General features: G+C 34.8%; 1 protein-coding gene across 2 annotated transcripts; it reads left to right on the top strand.

The window, feature by feature from the left end:
- Window positions 1-359: 359 nt before the first annotated feature.
- On the top strand, window positions 360-17,943 carry LOC137928784 (uncharacterized). 2 transcript variants are annotated; one of them, XM_068771753.1, is made up of 4 exons: window positions 360-1,224; window positions 8,282-8,501; window positions 15,756-15,948; window positions 17,355-17,943. In XM_068771753.1, exons 1-4 carry the CDS (start codon window positions 535-537, stop codon window positions 17,494-17,496), a joined length of 1,245 nt encoding a protein of 414 aa, XP_068627854.1. In that variant the 5' UTR covers window positions 360-534; the 3' UTR covers window positions 17,497-17,943. The 2 variants fall into 2 exon arrangements, with proteins under 2 accessions (XP_068627854.1, XP_068627855.1); XM_068771754.1 differs by having other exon boundaries at window positions 360-900; window positions 17,355-17,940.
- The last annotated feature ends 674 nt before the right edge of the window (window positions 17,944-18,617 follow it).

Genomic DNA, 18,617 nt, shown 5'->3' with positions numbered 1-18,617 from the left:
CTAAATTATACCGATATTATATAAAATACATAAATTTCATAAGTATGTACTAATAAACAATGACAATAAGTAATCTAGAATTAAAAGTGTCAGAGTAACTGCATCGCATTGCACGGCTTTCGCTTTATTTGTCCAGAGATAGGCGCGTCAATCTGGTCGCTGCCATCCGAACGTCCTTACGCACACAGGAGATTGCACATCGCGCCGGCTTGCTTTCCCGAGATAAGGCGCTAGATAAACAAACGCAACGCAAATAAATGGCGCGATGTGAAGGTAGATCGGGAAAGTCCGTCGCGCGCTGTCCATCGACGCGGTCACCCGACTTGAAGAATTAACCGCCACGCTCGCCGCCAGGGGGAGCCGCGCGGGTCCAACAGCGCACGCGCAGTCGCGGTGCCCGCACTCGCTTGCACACCGCCGACGCAACAAGTGCGCCGCAACTATTTAGCAACGGATCCTTTACAATACAGTTGACCAACGGTGAAAGGCCGTTTATAGGTATATAAGAAAAAAGAAAACCCGTCTGCCTGCGAGATGAGGTTGACGCTGATATTAGTGGCTTCGTTCGCGGCGCTCGCCGCTGCCGAGTTCGAAGATCCGTGGGTGGAGGAGGAGGAGCTCGAGGAGCCGTATAACGAGGAGGATTACAGGCGCGAGAGGAGGAGGCGCGAGGTCGACGAGGAGGCCGACTGCGATGTGCCGGAACGGGTCCGGCGGAGTTCTGAGCCGGACTACGTGAGGCGACCTCGTCAAGTTCACCAATACGAGGTCCACGAGTTCAGCGAAGACGCCGCACAGCCCTCGGTGCCGTACGAGGAGATGTTGGCTGCAAGCGCCGAGCACTACCACAGAGTCCACCCCGCGCCGGGCTCCAAATCCTCGCGACATCTGCACGCCGACGTGAGTCCACCAGCCAATGCATTGGGTCATGTGCCGTCTTACCCTCAGTTCGCCTCCTTGAAAGCAGCTCCAGTAGCCCAGGCTCCTCTAAGTGTTTCTAACGCTGCTTCGTCTAACCATGCTTCGGATGTGGTTCCGGCTTCTGTGTCCGTCTCCGCAGCTGGCTTTTCTCCTGTAATCGTTCCGGCGCCGCTGCCGATTCTCCAGCTCCACCACGACCAGTTCCCTGCAGCCAACCACCACAACAAGAAGCACCATCACGGCCACGAGCAGGGTGGTGGACATGGTCACCAAGGTCATCAATATAATGATCACGGCGGGAAAGTGAGTACATTGCGTGTTTTCAATTTTTTTTAAGACTTGAAATCCCCTTCCATATAGACTATATTTGTTTTATAGAAATTGTATTATTAATTGTATTATTAATTGTATTATTTTATGAAGAGGGTATTTGATAAAGATATACACTTAACAAGGCGTGCCGATAGCACGTAGTACGGTCCTTTGTGCCATAATTAATTAATTTATTTAAGTTAGTTTTTATTTAACTTTGGCTCATTAAAATTAATGTTGTAAATTCAATAGAATTTACGGAGTGAATACTCTACCCGAAAATAGTTATTCTGATTTTAAAGCTGCATAAATAACGTTAAACCTTCACAGTGAAGTCATAAAATTCAAGTAATTTATAATGAAGCTATGCGTATAATAGTTAGTTATTGTATTATTCATATCATAATAGATATTAAACATTTGTATCATCACTGTTCTAAGAATATTATTATAAGCACAAGTTCAACCTATTAAATTACCTTTTTGACCACATCTGCCATCATATTATTCCAAAGATTTATTAATAATTCAAGTTCAGTAAAACTACACGACTTATAACTTTACTCTGAAATTAATGAAATATGAAATAATTTTTTCAAAATGTTGTGAAACTTTCTCGCAATAATTATAAAATTCATTAATAATGGCTTGAATGTTTAGTTTTAAATTTTTAGATTTACTTAAAATGACGACGTCATATTAAAAGTAAAATTAAAATTACTGCAATATATATTTACCCAATTATTTAAGCCAGCCAAAGTTATCATAAATAATAATTTAAAAAAAAAGTTTAAAATGTACTTTACATTGTAAAGGGTTCCTAAGTGACAATAAAGTTAAAAAATGATTTTCTCTAACTAGTTTATTATACTATATATATGCCAACTCAGGCTACGTAGTGACTGAAAAATAAAAATATATCAGGTCTTAATTAATATTTATTATAGAATAAAGTTAAAGGTAAAGGAGACAAAATATTTTTAAAATTTAATACATGTCTCTAATAAAAGAAAAAATTTAGATTATTGATCGTCAACATACTATTAATTTAAAAGCTATAGTTGTGAAGAAGAAGCAGGAAGAAACTCCACAACAACAAATATTTTAATAAAGTTCAACACAGATTTATACATATACACTTTATCATATATAGCCTAAATGAAATCAAATTAATCAAGCGATGTCCCAATGATTCTTGTCATTTAAATATTATTGAATAATAAGCTTCTCCGTCAATTTATTTTTAATAAGATTTTTAAATTTTGTAAATGGTAGTCCACTAAAGTATTGCGAAGTTTTATTAAAGAATGTGATTCCGTTTATTGCAAATAAATAAGAGACTTTTTGCAGTCGAAACTTTGCTACAGACAGTTTTTCACGCTGCCTAGGACACTATCGACGTCCCCGGGTTTTTTTATTTATTATGATGATAATAAAATATATGTATAAAATATTATCATAAATATATTGCAAGTAAGACTGACACTGTAAGAATACTGACCTGTTTAAACCGATTTCTCAAGGGATTCGCGTCTTGAGCCGTAAATAGCTCGAATGGCTTGTCTTTTATAAAGCAAATATATTTTAAATTTTCAAACTTAAAGCTCTTTTATCTCTCCGCGATGTAATCTAAAATAAGAAAAAATCAAAATGAATTTAGTCCGTTACAAATACGCTTTGCATTGATATATATCAAAACCAAATTGTTAAACGCCCTGAGGTCAAAAAAAATTTAATTCTGGCTTTTTTAGTTTTTAATGGAATCAGGCGTTACCTTGCGGAAGTCCATCCTAAGTAATAAAAGGACCAATATTTAGCCACTTCCGCACATGCAGTGGTAGTCGCGCAACAAAGTGCACCGCCCGCCCGCCAGCCCGCTGATAAATGCGTATGCGGCAAACAATGCGAATCATACAACCGCCACCGTTAAATCACTCAAAACGTGTTTCACCCCTCCACGGGGCATCTTCAGGAGTTATGTTACACCGATTAGTGCCAAACACAAAGACTGCTTCTTTTTCTACTTCTTTAAGTTTTGGGCTTTTGTATCAAGAAACGTTTGAAACCCCTGCAGTCATATATTTTCAGATTCAATAAACATTTTAGAGGAATGCAACTATGTTCTGATTTCTAACATATCAATCTTCTAGAATTACGCACAAATAATCGCTATAAATGATATATAGTATATCACCATATATAGTATGATATTTTATAAGATTTACTGGATATTATTGTTTATAATTACACTCCGAATTATACAAATTTAACACAGTATAGGTATAGCGGTAGTAGCTCGGCGTTAGAAGACTGCGATTGATAGGTCGCGGGTTCGAATGCCTGAACACAGTCTTATATAATTCACACTTTGTTTATCAATTATATAAGATTGCCACTGTTCACAAGACAAGTTTTAAAAGGATGTGCAGCAGCGTCGCCTGCGCACCAGAATAGTAAAACATATTACAAAATTATCATCGCAAACCCGCGTATAAAGCGTGGTATTATTATGAGTAGTATTATAAAAATTCTTTACATGCAAAGTGCTGTCTCTTTTTAAATTTCGGAGTAATCACTTTACTTATTTATTTATTATCGTATTAATCTTATAAGTTAAGTAATAATGGCTTTATATTTTCATTGTAAATTTTTGTTAAATTACACATAAACATACACGCCATTTTTTTATTTTGAATGGAATCAAATATTCAACAGATAACTACAGGTATTGTTTTTACTATTTTTGTCGGAGTTTTTCCATAAACAACTTTTTCCAAAACTCACACTATTGGTAGAATGGTCGTGGTCATGCCCCGGGTCATTTACTTACTTATATAGCGGAGCGAGACCATTTATCGTGTTATCTACAACTTAAATATTATAAAACCATAATCATATTAAATACATGAAAAAAGTTAATAATGGCGACCAAGGCGAGGCAATGCTCTCCAACGAGACCAGACCAGATCACAGACCTTCATACTTCATCGAAACTGCAACTAAATATAGATTGAAACGTTTTTACCGTCACCTCTTGATGTTAACTTATATTTACAATTTTTGATAGAGTATTCTGGAGCAGTGGATTTTGAATAAATATCACAAATTATGTATTTGAAATGTATAATATTTTCAACGATCTTTTAAATCGTCTTTTATTTTGTTTATATAACCGTGATGGTGACAGTTCATGCTGATTCTATACTCGATTTTGTATTTTAATACTAACACTTATTTTGTAATATAAAAATAGTATACATAACATTACAAATTTACTTAGTATTCATTTATTTTAATAATTAATAATTTACACTTAAATGTACTAAAAGGCTTTGTATTATTGATAATTCAAATATCGAATAAAGCAGCTGATAGAGTTGGTTTTCTTAACCTTGTATTTGTGTCACAGTTGTGATAAAGATTAGATATTCACAACAGGAGCTAGGCTATTAAGCTATTGTTTAAAATAATATTTTCTCTGTAAATTTACAGAAGACATAATAAACTCGTTGATTCATTTCCATTAAATGTCTACACGATATACATATTAGTTCACGAGATATAAAAAATGATAGAAAGTAAAAAAAAATTGTAAACGGAATTCCATATTTATCTTTCTCTAATACGATCGAATCGTCTAGAAACATCTTGTTTGTCAACACGCTCCGAACGGAAACAAAGATGGCGGTGAAAAAAATGGAGACGTTACGTAAGTCCCAAAAACAGACGCTTCGTTGGCTTTACTTTCTTCTCAGTGAGATTGTTTCTGGTCTTTTTTTTTTGTTCAAGTTATAATTAGATAAACTATTTTTGGAAGCAAGGTTGTGGATTAAGGTTTTTTATAATTATACTTTGGTTAACATAGATTTGTATTAAAAATTAATATTAGTGATTAGCTAGAATTAAACAAGTTGTTGGTCTAATTAACCATTTACTCATTTAACTTTTTTAAGATTAATCGATGTGGCAAAAATTGCAATCACCGCACAGATACTGACATACGATCTGAGGATGGCAATGTAGAATAGGAATGAGGAATTGGTCGCACGAAATGTAATCTTAAAAACTGGACGTTATTAGAGACTTAACTAACACGTAACATGCAAAAACGTAAGCAAAAAAATCAAAAATATTAAATATAATCGTAAAAACAAAGCCACGGACGCTAATATCTGTATAATATAGATTATAGTCAAAATATAAGCGTACATGTTTCTAGAAAACTATAACTTAGAAGTTCAAGACAATAGCGAAAAGGTTTCTTCTGGGCAAGCATGTAGTACCGTACTTTGTCATCGCTTAACATCAAGCGAGAGGTCAATAGCTTCGTCTATAAAGGAAAAAAAATTATTTCGAGAAGCTTCTGGAATACCTATATGTCATATTATGCTCAAAGAGGTTATATATTTTAAAAATTAATTTCAAACAGTACAGTAAAAAGAAATTTGAAATATTTTTGGACTATGGACGTCGGGTTACCAAGTTCATAATGATTACGTTGAAAGAATTCAAATAAGATTTTTATGGCACCTAGCTTATGCTATTTACACTAAGTTTACTGCCTCCTCCTTCGCATTACAACCTATTCTTCTCTGGACGCGCTCCTCCTCGATATCAAGATGATCAGGAATTGTTGCGCATTCAGAGCGAAGGTTAGAAAGCTGTCGCTTGATAAGCTGACGAAATCATCGCGATAATTAGATGTTATTATTTATTATATTTATTTAAATAGTTTATGTAGACATTTAAATATATAAAAATAAAGTTATTTATGCAGTGTTTTTATCTTAATTTTTTTTCTAATTTTTGATTTTACTTGTTATTTTTTTGTCTTTAATGGTGTTTACTTGCTTCACCTACCTTCATCAATTTATCTCTGCACCTGCTAAACGATTAACTAGAAAAAATGTCTACGGCATTAAGTTCGAAGTTACACATGAATAGTATTAGAAGTGTTTAAATAAATAATAGATGTGAATTACTACACTTTTAAATTAATTTAATTTATATTAGAACAACTCTACGCTATGAGAAGTATAAATAGTAAATTTCTGTATAAACTTTCAGTTTTAACTTTTACTTAAAAATGTTTATCCCCAAGTATTTTAAATGAATAGCCAGGTATTTTTATGATAAACTCGTAACTAACATTAAGGCGTAAACACCACATTCACCAAAAATCTAGATAATAAACCAGGAATAACAATAAATAAAACGAGGATTATGTAAATTATGAACAAGAGTGATGAAATAGCTGTGATATAAGAAATATAAATTTGTGCGATACAGATAGTAAGAAAATAAACAGAAATTAAAAATGAATAATTATTTAAATAAATGATAAAAATAATGAAGGGAAAAAAAGTACAACTCTAGATGGATGGCGAAGGAAGTGAGGCCATGTGTAGAAGGAAAGTGTGGAAAGGAATGAAAGATATTGTGAAGTAAATTAGAGGAAAGAATGAAAGAGTTTGAGAAGGAGAAAAGATGAGAGGAAATTAATTAAAGTTACCTGAAAAATTACGATGAAAATAAAGCCCTTGTCCACCCATGATAGGGGTAAAACGAGACGCCATAATAATCTCATCTTAATTTAAATTGTTTTTTAGTCATGTTACCTATATGAGATGCAATAAAATGTAACAATATGTAATTTATATAGTACTTTCTGTAGATAATTCTGAAAATGTTTAGATGCATAGTAAATATATAAATTTAAAATGCTTTAATGTTAGAGAACCGGTCAAAAATTACATTTATTCATATATGTTCTGAACTAACATGGTATCATTCGTAGTCGACCTTTAAGCCTGGAGATACCCACTGCAAGGTACAAGCCTCCCCCTAGATATCTATTTAATATTTAATTCCATAGTTGCCACGTTATGGCTAATACTAAATAATGATTGCACAAAGTATGAATTATACAAGATTGTATCCCTTCAATCGAAACCGCAACCTACTATCGCAAGTCACAGTTATCTACAGCAGGGCCACCAATGCTCAAACTGGTACTATATACATATTTATATGAAAACAGGTAATAAATAAGTCTAAAGATATTTAAACAAATGAAATGAAAGTTAATTAAACTTGTCTCGCATCTCTATTATTCAGATAAACGGCATTGTTAACTGTTCCATAATGGGGAAGTGTATAAAACAATTGCGCAAAATGAAACGGAAGACAAATTCGCCAAACAATCGAAAGTTTACAAAATGTGACAGTGTTTTTCCGCCTTCAGTCTTAACATTTCGAACGGATCTTCGCCAACTCGCCGTCAAGAATAACATTATGGTTTAGAAAGTCGAAAGGTTTCCGGCTGTTTCTTCGAGTGAAGCCAAAGCAACTGTGGTTGGATAAACAAAGGATCATTAGCAATTTTTTAATTGTTAATTTGATCTGAGAATTCTTGATTGTTATATCTCAAATGACACAATCAAACTTGACACAGTGTTTCCAATTTTAATCCTTATAGTTAAGGCAAGGGCTAGATTGAATCAGAAATAGGAGATTAGTGGAAGATCGAATGTATCCGATATAGTCCAACAGATTGAAGCTGAAGTAGTAGTGGGCAGGCCACATAGCGCGAAACAGCCGCGGAAGCAGTAAAGTCTAGAGCGTAGTCACGGAACCGGCAGTCCAACTGGTCATTCCACCGTCCGTTTGATGAAGTGATTGTGATGAAAGCAACGGTTCACTTAAGCTAACTTATTTAACCTCAACTCAATGATCCTTTAATTAATGACGATGTGACTTATGCTTAGAATCTCCCACTATTATTTTTGATAGGTAACTTATATCATCTTGACTACACTAACTTACCTGGAGACACTCGAAACCCAACCTATAATGGCTTCAATCAATCTGAATATTCAACTGTTCCTGAATCAAAAATTGAGTAATTTTTTCTGGAATTATAAGGCAATATATGCCTCCATCTACTTTTTTCTTATATCTACAACACCAAATGATTTGTCAATACAAAAAATGTATTTATAATTTTATAAATTTACTTTCTGCTTCTAATATGTACCTTCATTTTCAGACAATCAAAGGTTTTAAGACAGATCAATACGTAGACAAGGGCGGAAAAGGATTCAAGAAGGACGAAAACCATCGCAAAGAATACGAGGAAGCTGCCGGCAAGAAGACAAAGCATCACGACCATGCCGGACACAAGGGTGGCCACGAAGAAGAAGCTCACGGCCATAGAGGATCTAATTTCGAAGAGAAGAAGGGACACAAGAAGGGACATAAGACTAAGGGTGAGCATGCATAGTTGTAAAAGATTTCAGCTTTATGTTATTCTAGATGGAACAGGTAAAAGCGCGAAATATGACTTAAATATAAGTAAAATACCGTTAAATGCCTGGTAAGAGACGAAACTAATTCATAATTAATTGTAACATTTCTTATAACGGAAGCAGTGAACCATCCCATCAAGGTATGATTTGTTATTAACATTAAAATTATTATACAGGATGATTAGTTATAGGTGTGTAAATGTAGCTATTTGCAGTCAATTAACTTATGGTACATGCCATGAGCAGTGGTGCCCAAGCGGTGGTAGAATGAGACTTGCTATCGCAGGTTTGATTCCATCATAGTCTTATTTCACACTTTGTGCATCAACTATAGGATTGCCACTGCTCATAAACAAGTTCTAGAGGATGGGTAGCAGCTTCCTTTACGTACCACCAACTCAACTGCCAAGTAATATACAATGCATTTCTTTGGAAGATGCCTTTACCTACCAGCGGGTATTTATGGGATGAAACTTAGACATACATATATAACTTAGAAGTCTTCAAGACAGTTAATAAGTTTCATCGTAGACCTTGTAGGCTTAAAGATAGGCGAGACAGAGGTCAAATATTTCGCCTATGGAAGATAAAAAAAGATATGTATCCAAAAATGAATGCTTTCAGAAATAATACACAACATAATTCTTAAACACCGTTTTCAAAATTCTTTTTAATGTATATTGAAATTGATCATTGCTTACTATCTATCCGTGTTCGAAAATATAAAATAAATTAATGTAACTTATTTCCGAGTTATCACTTCATACAGAATGATTGGATCATCATTACGTATTTATTATTTCTGATATCATTATTGAGCCTTTAAATCTTGTATAATTACATATTTAACAATAGTACTCTTTGAATTGAATGATCCAAAAGTAATTTTAGATCGAGCTCTAGACGGTGTTTGGGTGCTCTGCGTCTGTCTCCAGCCTATCTTTAAACTATGGAACCGTTCCAGCGGGTACGCTGCGAATGTTCACGTCTGTTTCTTATTGGCATGTAACATTTAAACTGTTCACATGTCCATTTCTAATTTCACGAGACGTTGGTTCCCTTGCGCTCATATGTGCACTGCAATGGATAGCGTCTGTCATACATTGTCTAAATAAGAACTTCAACAAAGAATTAAAACATTTATAACAATCCAGTCTCAAATAAATGACATTCTACTGTTTATATATACACCAGCGTAGTGAAACAAAGTAAAAAAATATTTTAGGAGGAGATTTGTGCGGCAAAAAATGTTTAACCAATATTTATTTTCAATAGGAACTTCAATGGTAAAACATATAAGTTTACCTTAGTTTCATATAATATTAAACAAATATGAATTTGTTTGCCTGTTGTAGATGTACAAGCGCTCGTCATATTTATAACAGTTTATATATAAATGTTAATAACTGTATTTAGCAGATAAAGTATAGTGTAGGGCTGTAAATTAAAATAAAATAAGCCACTAATAATCTATGTTAAATGTAACAGTGATGTTATAGAAGTCTTTAGAAAGATAATAAATGTGATGTATGTTTATTTTAGTGTTAAGCATAGTGTACTCTATTTATATGTAGGTTGCACAAAGCCTAAGTCGGCTCGCAGCATGACGTCCATCACAGCAAACACATTTGTAGCGCAGTATGCTGCCGCTGTTGTCGCTACAGTACCAATATAAAGAAAGTCAGTCTGATTCTAGTTTCTGTCAATTTGGGCTTTTCTGGAGTACGTCAAGTGGTCACTATAAATGATCTGTAGTGGATAAATGGAATCTATAAAAGATAATATCACTCATTGCTATCATTTTTAAACGGTTTTATTTAGTTCGACCCGCACGAAATTTATTTGTTTATTTATTTGGGTCAAAATTAAAAATTGAAGTTTAAGCTCCTTTCCGTTGTCAGATTGATCTGAAATTTGGTACACACATTTAATTTAGATGACAATACAATATAATAAAATCAATAGCATTATAAATCTAAGATGGCCGCCGATACAAAATGGCGGATTACATATTTTTCCTTAACCCCCTCAATATGGGTATCAAATGAAAGGGCTGCACTAGTAAAACACGATGATTATGTCAAAATTTAAAATTCAAGATGGACGCCGTTCCATTATGGCGGACTAGGTACATATTTTTCCACAACCACCGAAATATGGGTATCAAATAAAACCGTTTAGCTTAAAAGTTTTTTTACCGATTTTTATTCCAAACTCAAACTGTTTTCATATGTATTAACGTTTTTAAAATTTTAGAGATGATAAAATCATTAAAAAAATTAAATTTATTATAACCGTCAATGTTTACCGAACTTGACCGAATGATCAAACAGAACTCAGAAGAGAACTTGCGATATATATGTTAAAATAAAACATTTTAAAGAGGAAGCTAATGACATATCAAAAAAAATACGGTAATTATGAAAATTGTTCGCAGAATTAACCCTTCGCGAAATAAATAAAACATGGCTGAATTAAAATTCGACGTAAAGCGTCAAGTAATTTATTCCGTTTATATCAAAATGAATGAAGGCTGTAAAACAAATTACATGAAAACGTCTCGTAATGAATTATTTACATAATTTTTTTTGCTTGTCAAATGTCTTATTAAACTTGGTTTTAATAATTTTATTGTAAGAATACGGATGGTTCGTTTCCTTATTACAGTTAATATGGTTAATTTGAATTTTAATTACTTTGATTGTGAAGAAGAATAATGTAGGCTTGTCTCTGCGGGCTGAAGCTAACCTATCAAGAGATCCAAGCAGACCCTTGACCCTCGTATTCTTCTAGGCTCGCCCGGCACAAAGGACTGTCCGTGAAACCCAATGTAAACAGATTTTTTTTAAAAAGACAGTGACCAATTAGAAGCGCTGCTACCAAGCAATATCAAGACAATAACGTAGGCATTGTTAATGAGAGATCGATGCAAGATTTCTTATTAATTAATAAAGCTAATTGATGATGTGAAAATTGTTCTGCATTACTTTTTTCTGATATATTTATTTATTAAAATTTAGATATCATCACTTTCTTCATGTCAGCTGATACACGACCACTGCATGGTATAGGCCTCCCCAACGATCAGCACGAAGAGAAAACGTATTCAAAATTCATATCGCTACATGTTATAATTAATTATTGTTTATTATCTATCTTCATATACTACTGTCTCGCTTGGTAAGCCCAACATCGAGAAAGAGATCAGTCACTGAATCCAACTCGGATGAACAGCGTTATGGAAAACCCGAAATATTTTTTCATTTTTACCGCAATGTTTATAGATGAAAGTCTTTGACCAGTATGTGTTGTCAGTGATCATGTATGGATCGAAGGCGTGGTCGCTTACGACAGGCCTTACAGGAAGGTCCAAGGTCACCCAGAGATCAATGAAGGGGGTAATGCTCGAAGTTTCGCTGTGACATCCAAGTAGAAATGATGACTCTGTGTTTGGCACTAATCGGTGTAACATAACTCCTGAGGATGCCCCGTGGAGGGGTGAAACACGTGTTGAGTGATTTAATGGTGGTAGTGGTGTAATTCGCATTGTTTGCCGCATGCTCATTTATCAGCAGGCTGGCGGACGTTGCACTTTATTGCACGACTACTGCTGCATGGAAGTAGCTATATATTAGTCCTTTTCTTACTTAGTATGAACTTCCGCAAAATAACGCCTGGATCCATTAGAGAAATGAGATCTGCAGAATAACCAAGATAATCGACGTATCTCGAAGAATTGCTCGTCTAAAATGTTAGTAGGCGGGGCACATTTCTCGTGCAAGCGATGAGCGTGGAGGCCGAAAGGTTGTCAAGTGACGACCACGAGCCGGTCGACAAGGCGTGGGTAGATACCTCTCTAGGTCGACCGAAGACATAGTTCAGGTCGTGACTGTCGATGGATGTGAGCAGCGCTGGAACTGTCATGGTGGAGATCTTTGGTGAACGCCTATGTCTATGCCTATCGGCTGAAAAGAAGATGTGTCCATTCAGGCTTTGTTATTGGTCTGTCGCATTTCAATGAGGAAATGAGCTACACATTAAACCCTTGTAAGCTTTTGCAACCTATAAACTATACAAAGGATGTAAATGCCTGTATATGTTAAAAAGAATTTAGTTTTAAAGTAACTATTTGCAAAAAAAATCTCTTTCACATTCGAGATAATTAAAAATACCTTACGCCATTTGCAAATCGACCGCGTACTAGTCCGATTAATTCACATTGCTCGCAATCAGTTACTTCACACCGCGCAACGCGTCGACTTCAATAATGAACTGTTAATAACCTTTTTCACGAGTCGTATGACTTCAAATTACACGCCCATTATACGAGAAAATGTAACTTTGCGGTCAAGTGAAAGCGTGCAGTTACGTTACATAAATTTTTTTGTTTTGTTCGCATTCCATTGACGCTTTGACCTCGACGGCCGGTTCATGTTGTCTATCGTTGCCCGACTTGTACTTACCGTGGAAAATTTGATCAACGAATGAAAGTTATTTTACTCTAAAAAATTTCTTTTATTATTTGATTTTGTTGATTGTTATTGAGATTGATATTGTTTGAATGATTTATCTTATAGGTTTAGATTCAAAGCAGGCTTTAGATTATTGCATAAAACATCAAACTAATTATAATCGAAAGTTGTGCAAGGTCAATGTAGCTTTTATATGATTTTCGTTACATTGTAACACACTGTGTTTTGTAAACTTATTGCCGTGCGTAGATGTCTAGATAGAGGGTTTCTAATTACTAATATATACGTATTGAAACAGGATGACATTATATACACGTGCAATATACACGTACGTTATAATATTACTTGTCATCGTCATCACTAACATCACCATCATCATCATCACCACCGTCGTCGTCGTTATCATGATCATAACCATCATCAGCATCATCATCACCATCATCACCACAATCGTCGCCGTCACCATCATTACCATAACCATAATTATAACATCATCATCATTAGCATCATCATCACCACCACAATCATAGTAGTCATCATCATTATTATAACCATAATCATAAGATCATCATCATGAGCATCATCATCACCACCACAATCATAGTAGTCACCATCTTTATCATAGCCATAATCATAACATCATCATCATGAGCGTCATCATCGCCACCACAATCATGGTAGTCATCATCATTATAATAACCATAATCATAACATCATCATCATGAGCATCATCATCACCACCACAATCAAAATAGTCATTATCATTATTATAACCACCATCACCACATTATTACCATAACCATCAACCATCATTATCACTAACTTCACCGCCATCATCACTCACAACACCACCGCCATCAAAGCATTATCATCACTATCATTACCATAATCAGCATGACATCATCATCATCATCACCACCACCATTTCTACCATAATACATCTACTGTTGTTTATAGGCCCTACCCATACATTTCTTATAGAACCGTGTGCAAGCGACCAGCATTCAGCGTTTTACTCATGTGATAATTACGCTAAATCTTCCGCCAACATTTCTCGAACCTTCTATTGTAGAGCATAAGTAATTTTTTGACATTCCAATCGCAAAGTTATTTTGAAAATACGACACCATCGTGTACACTAGAATCATAAATCTACCTATGTAACAGATAAATAAGATATTTCCCATATCATTTGTCTGTATGCATATTTCAAATATCACTTTTGTATTTATGACAAAGTCAAATGTCACAGCGGGGTCGGGGGTCGTGCCATTGTATGAGAAACAATATGACAACATCTCACTAATTTGCTTTTGGGAATCATATTTGTTTAGTTTTAAATATTCTCATACTAAAATGACATAAATTTGCAAGTATTCCACTGTCATTTCAAATGTTATAATGACTTTTAATATTCTATTGACAATAAACATTGTACAGGTATTTCTAAATACCGTATCGACGCTGTCGTTTCACCCCATAGGCACCCACTAGAAGGAACAGGCCTTCCCCAAAGATATCTACCATAATCGCCACGCTTGAGGGTAGGTTGGCGATCGCATTTTGGTACATAGAGAACACTGCTGCCCATCTTCAAGAAACCTATTTGTGTACAATTAAAGCACAATGTATGAATTATAAATAAGACTGTATTCCGGGTATCGAACCCGCAGCGTTTGAAGTCTTAGTCCTCTGCTGCTAGGCTACCACTTCTTCCCGGTCCAATCCGGTCAAGTTCAGTCTAGAGGACGGCACTCGGGGATGTTTTTCACGCTTGCTCATTATAGGTATCCAATTAAAAGCTACTTCCAGGATTTATTAGGGCTTTTGTTATACACCAATACCTCGCTTTGCGTCGTTTCGTTTTGCGTTTCGCTGCTTATTAGTTCTAATTTTCACTGTGTATCGTTAGATTTTCGAGGTTGCGTTGTTTTAGGTTGGAGTCTTTATTTTATTTTGGATTTTTTTTCTAAAAGTTGGCAACACTTGTTTCTAATTGCGCCATGCCATAAAAACTCGGGGATTCCCTTTCTAACTAAAAATCAACGCAATTTGAATACAGATTTATTTCAGTTTCAATTACGTTTTTTAAAAAAAAGAATAATAAATTTAAATAAATTTCTACGTATTGTTTCTGGTTACAAAAACGGTAAATATTATTCCAATTTATTTATTCGCCGAGTTATATTATTTTTGTTTTTTAAATGTTTACTTTGTTCAATTTTCTTTTTAAAAAGTAGTACTTATATGACCCTGGAACCTTTCTTCGATCTTTACATAGTTTTTATAGAAAATCATAATTCACTTTGCGTCGTTTTAATTTGCGTCTTGTTTCTTTGGAACGTAACCACGACGTAAAGTGAGGTATTGGTGTATTTATTTAACATTTTTGAAGTTTTTTTCGCATAATAACTACGAAGGTTAATAGTTACTTTTATTTAATGAGTAATATTGACAAAAGACGACTGTTGGATTCAAAAGGTTGTCGAGTGGCCACCGCGATCCATAAGTCTTGGGCTCCTCACCAGTTGGACCAAGAATATAAATATGGTCGCGGGAAGTCAGTGGATTCAAGTAGCGCAGACCGGTCACAGTACCGATCTTTGTGGGAGGGGAGGGGAGGGGGGGCTATGTCTTGGATAAAAGAGATAAGTTAACACAAAACTATCGTAGCCATGTTTTAGATGTGTACTAAGGTGCAAACATGTAGAACGTTAAATGTTGAACATTTCATTTGCACCAGGTTACCACAACAAATACCACAAGGACGAGTTCCACAAGGAGCACAAGTTCTACGACGACTTCCACAAGAGTGGCGAGCATCACCGCTACGGCAAGTTCAACGCCAAGCACGCCAGCAACGAGAGCGGCAAGAAGAAGGCGCACCACGTCAACGCCGGACACGACTTCGTGGAGCGCGGCAAGAAGGGATACAGGTACCTTATAGCTTTAATTATCCAATAACAACACTTTACCAAATTGTCACCCTAGTGCAATGTGTAACTTACTCGTTAGAACTGCCACAGACGACCGCTTGTTTAAAATTTATTTAATACAGAAAAAAATTATTAGGGAAACCGAGTTATCCCAGAACCAAAAATATGAAATTCAAGATGAGGATGAGTCGACTCTTCCAGTCTTTTTATAAAAGGAAGATCGTATTCAACCGGAACGTAGGAACATTACAATGCTAACACAATCAATGTGTTGTATCAGTACCATAATATTTCAAATAGCAGTGTAGCATAAAATATAGCATTATAGCAGTGTGCCTTATACCATGTGATATAACAGAATAGCATAGTGCTACCAATAAAAAAAGTTGTAAATATCTTGCGCATAAAATTAATAATGCACTTAATAATTTGAGAAGCCTTTTTACATTTCTCTTTTTATTATAAATTCCATAATTAAAATTATTGAAGCATTAAGTATTTCAAAAGTATAATATAAAAAAATCCTGATGGTATTAATTTTTTAAATAATAATACAACTTGAAAATTAATTGCTCTAACTACAGTATTTACTATATTGTGAAAATGATCACAAACTAAGTTTAAGCTCTTAGTAGATCAAGACACGTTTGGAACTTTCGTATATTTATGTTAATTGATATCATATTTGGAGAACTCAATTTAAATCTAACGTCTGTCAAATTGACGCCCAATTTGACCTCTAACGTTATTCCTATAATATACATGATTGACAACTATACGTTATTCAAAATGGATATAAAAACTACCTTACCTTTGTTCCATCTAACAGTCAAAGAATGAACAGAGTTCGAAGTTCAACTTTTTACACAGCTAGATTGTTATTTTGTCTCATGTTTTAATGCTAAATTTTTATTGATGAAAATATTTTTCACACTTATTATCCTATTTCACAATGTAGACAGACAACTTTAGTAAGGAAAGGACCAATATTTAGTCACTTCCGCACATGCAGTGGTAGTCGTGCAATAAAGTGCACCGCCCGCCAGCCCGCTAACAAATACGCATGCGGCAAACAATGCGAACTACACAACTGCCAACGTCAAATCACTCAACACGTGTTTCACCCCTACACGGGGCATCTTCTGGAGTTATGTTACTCCGATTAGTGCACACTAAAGTGGCTAAATATTGGTCCTTTTCATACTTAGGATGGACTTTCGCAAGGTAACGCCTGATTCCATAAATACACTCAACCTTGTTACGGTCTGGATACAGGCAGCTTTGTACCTGTCCTATTGAAAATCTCTAGATGGATGATGATCCTATTCCTGACAAAGACAAATCCAAAAATACATAAATAATATTCGTACAAAGTCACTTAAGAGATGATTGTAATTGTTCCTCAGCAACAAGGGCCACGTGGACGCAGATCACCAAGGCTACGACGGCAAGGACGGACACGAAGAACACAACGAAAGCCACTCGCAGTACGGCAAAAAGGGGGGCAAAGCGGGAGGCTCTCACTGGGGACACGCTAAGAAAAATTAGCTACAAAATATTAACTAGATCTTCAATTAGCCCAGCGTCAAGCGAGGTGAAGTGATGGAAACAACATTAATTATTTACATGTAGAACTTTTGGGGCCAAATATACTTTCTAGAGGTAATCTAACATTAATTATTAAATACATGTTTAAGTTAAGATTTGATATTGTAAACCCTGTTTTCAATATAATCTTCTATTTATATGCTATTGTTAAAATATATTTGAGATGTTTTGATGACGAATTTGATATTTATTCTAAATTGTATTCATAAAAATGCACCAAGAGAGTTTATTTTTAACCGTCAAACATGTTTAGCTTGATTAGTTATGACTTGCGGTTTTATCATTTTTGTTCATACTGTACATGTTTTCTATGCCATATATAAAAGCGTCTGTCCATTTAATATCTTAAAATACTTGTTTTTGTTAAATTATCAATAGAAACCTTAGATCATTGTTGATTATTATATTAAAAATATGACGGTATTCCTATATCGGTTGCAGAAATAATTTTATATTTCTTTGTAAAATATTTCTTTAGATTAAATCCATATTTCGTTAATACACAATTTTTATTTAGACACCCGCAATTTCCTATGACCAATATGTTATCTGTAATGTAAAAATCTGTAAAAATCACTATACAAGCCATGAAGGAAGTTATTGCTCGAAATTTCCCTACGAGTTCAAATCAAGATTTAGAAATAGGATTTAAGAAATAGGATCCATAAAATGTAAGTAATAGAGATATCCCAGTGTTTTGAGATCTTTAGGTGGCAGTAGGCCACACAGCGCGCAGAATAGATGTCTGTGTCAAGTTACTGAAATAGAGATCTCGCATCAAACAACGTGGAAGATATTTGGAGACGCTAGATGCAGCCTTTTTCCAAATCGGTCCCATTGAAGCAGTGGAAGACCTTGAAATGGTGATGATGACGTTTTTGATGCTGTCATAAAAATACACACCTTTGATCTATACGATACAATCACAAACTGATAGCAATATGGAGTAGGGATGAGAAAGTCGTCAACTGAAACGTAATTTTAAAAACTAGTCATAACTAGGACGTCATTAAAATAGGTTAATAGACTTAAGCAACAATTTTTTTTTTCGAAAATATTAA

This window comes from Battus philenor, unplaced genomic scaffold, assembly GCF_028537555.1.
Source record: "Battus philenor isolate CCGP_79_NKW_IND1 unplaced genomic scaffold, ilBatPhil1.0.hap1 SCAF_4, whole genome shotgun sequence".
In the NCBI taxonomy this organism is placed as follows: Eukaryota; Metazoa; Arthropoda; class Insecta; order Lepidoptera; family Papilionidae; genus Battus; species Battus philenor.
Note: the sequence above shows the minus strand (reverse complement) of the source record. Positions and strands in the feature narration are given on the sequence as shown.

Bases quoted from the DNA above. Each gene is read 5' to 3' on its own strand.
- LOC137928784 (XM_068771753.1), top strand. From the start codon at position 535: ATGAGGTTGACGCTGATATTAGTGGCTTCGTTCGCGGCGCTCGCCGCT. The intron at 8,502-15,755 runs GTGAGCATGCAT...CATTTGCACCAG, and splicing joins GAAGGGACATAAGACTAAGG to GTTACCACAACAAATACCAC. The intron at 15,949-17,354 runs GTACCTTATAGC...ATTGTTCCTCAG, and splicing joins CGCGGCAAGAAGGGATACAG to CAACAAGGGCCACGTGGACG.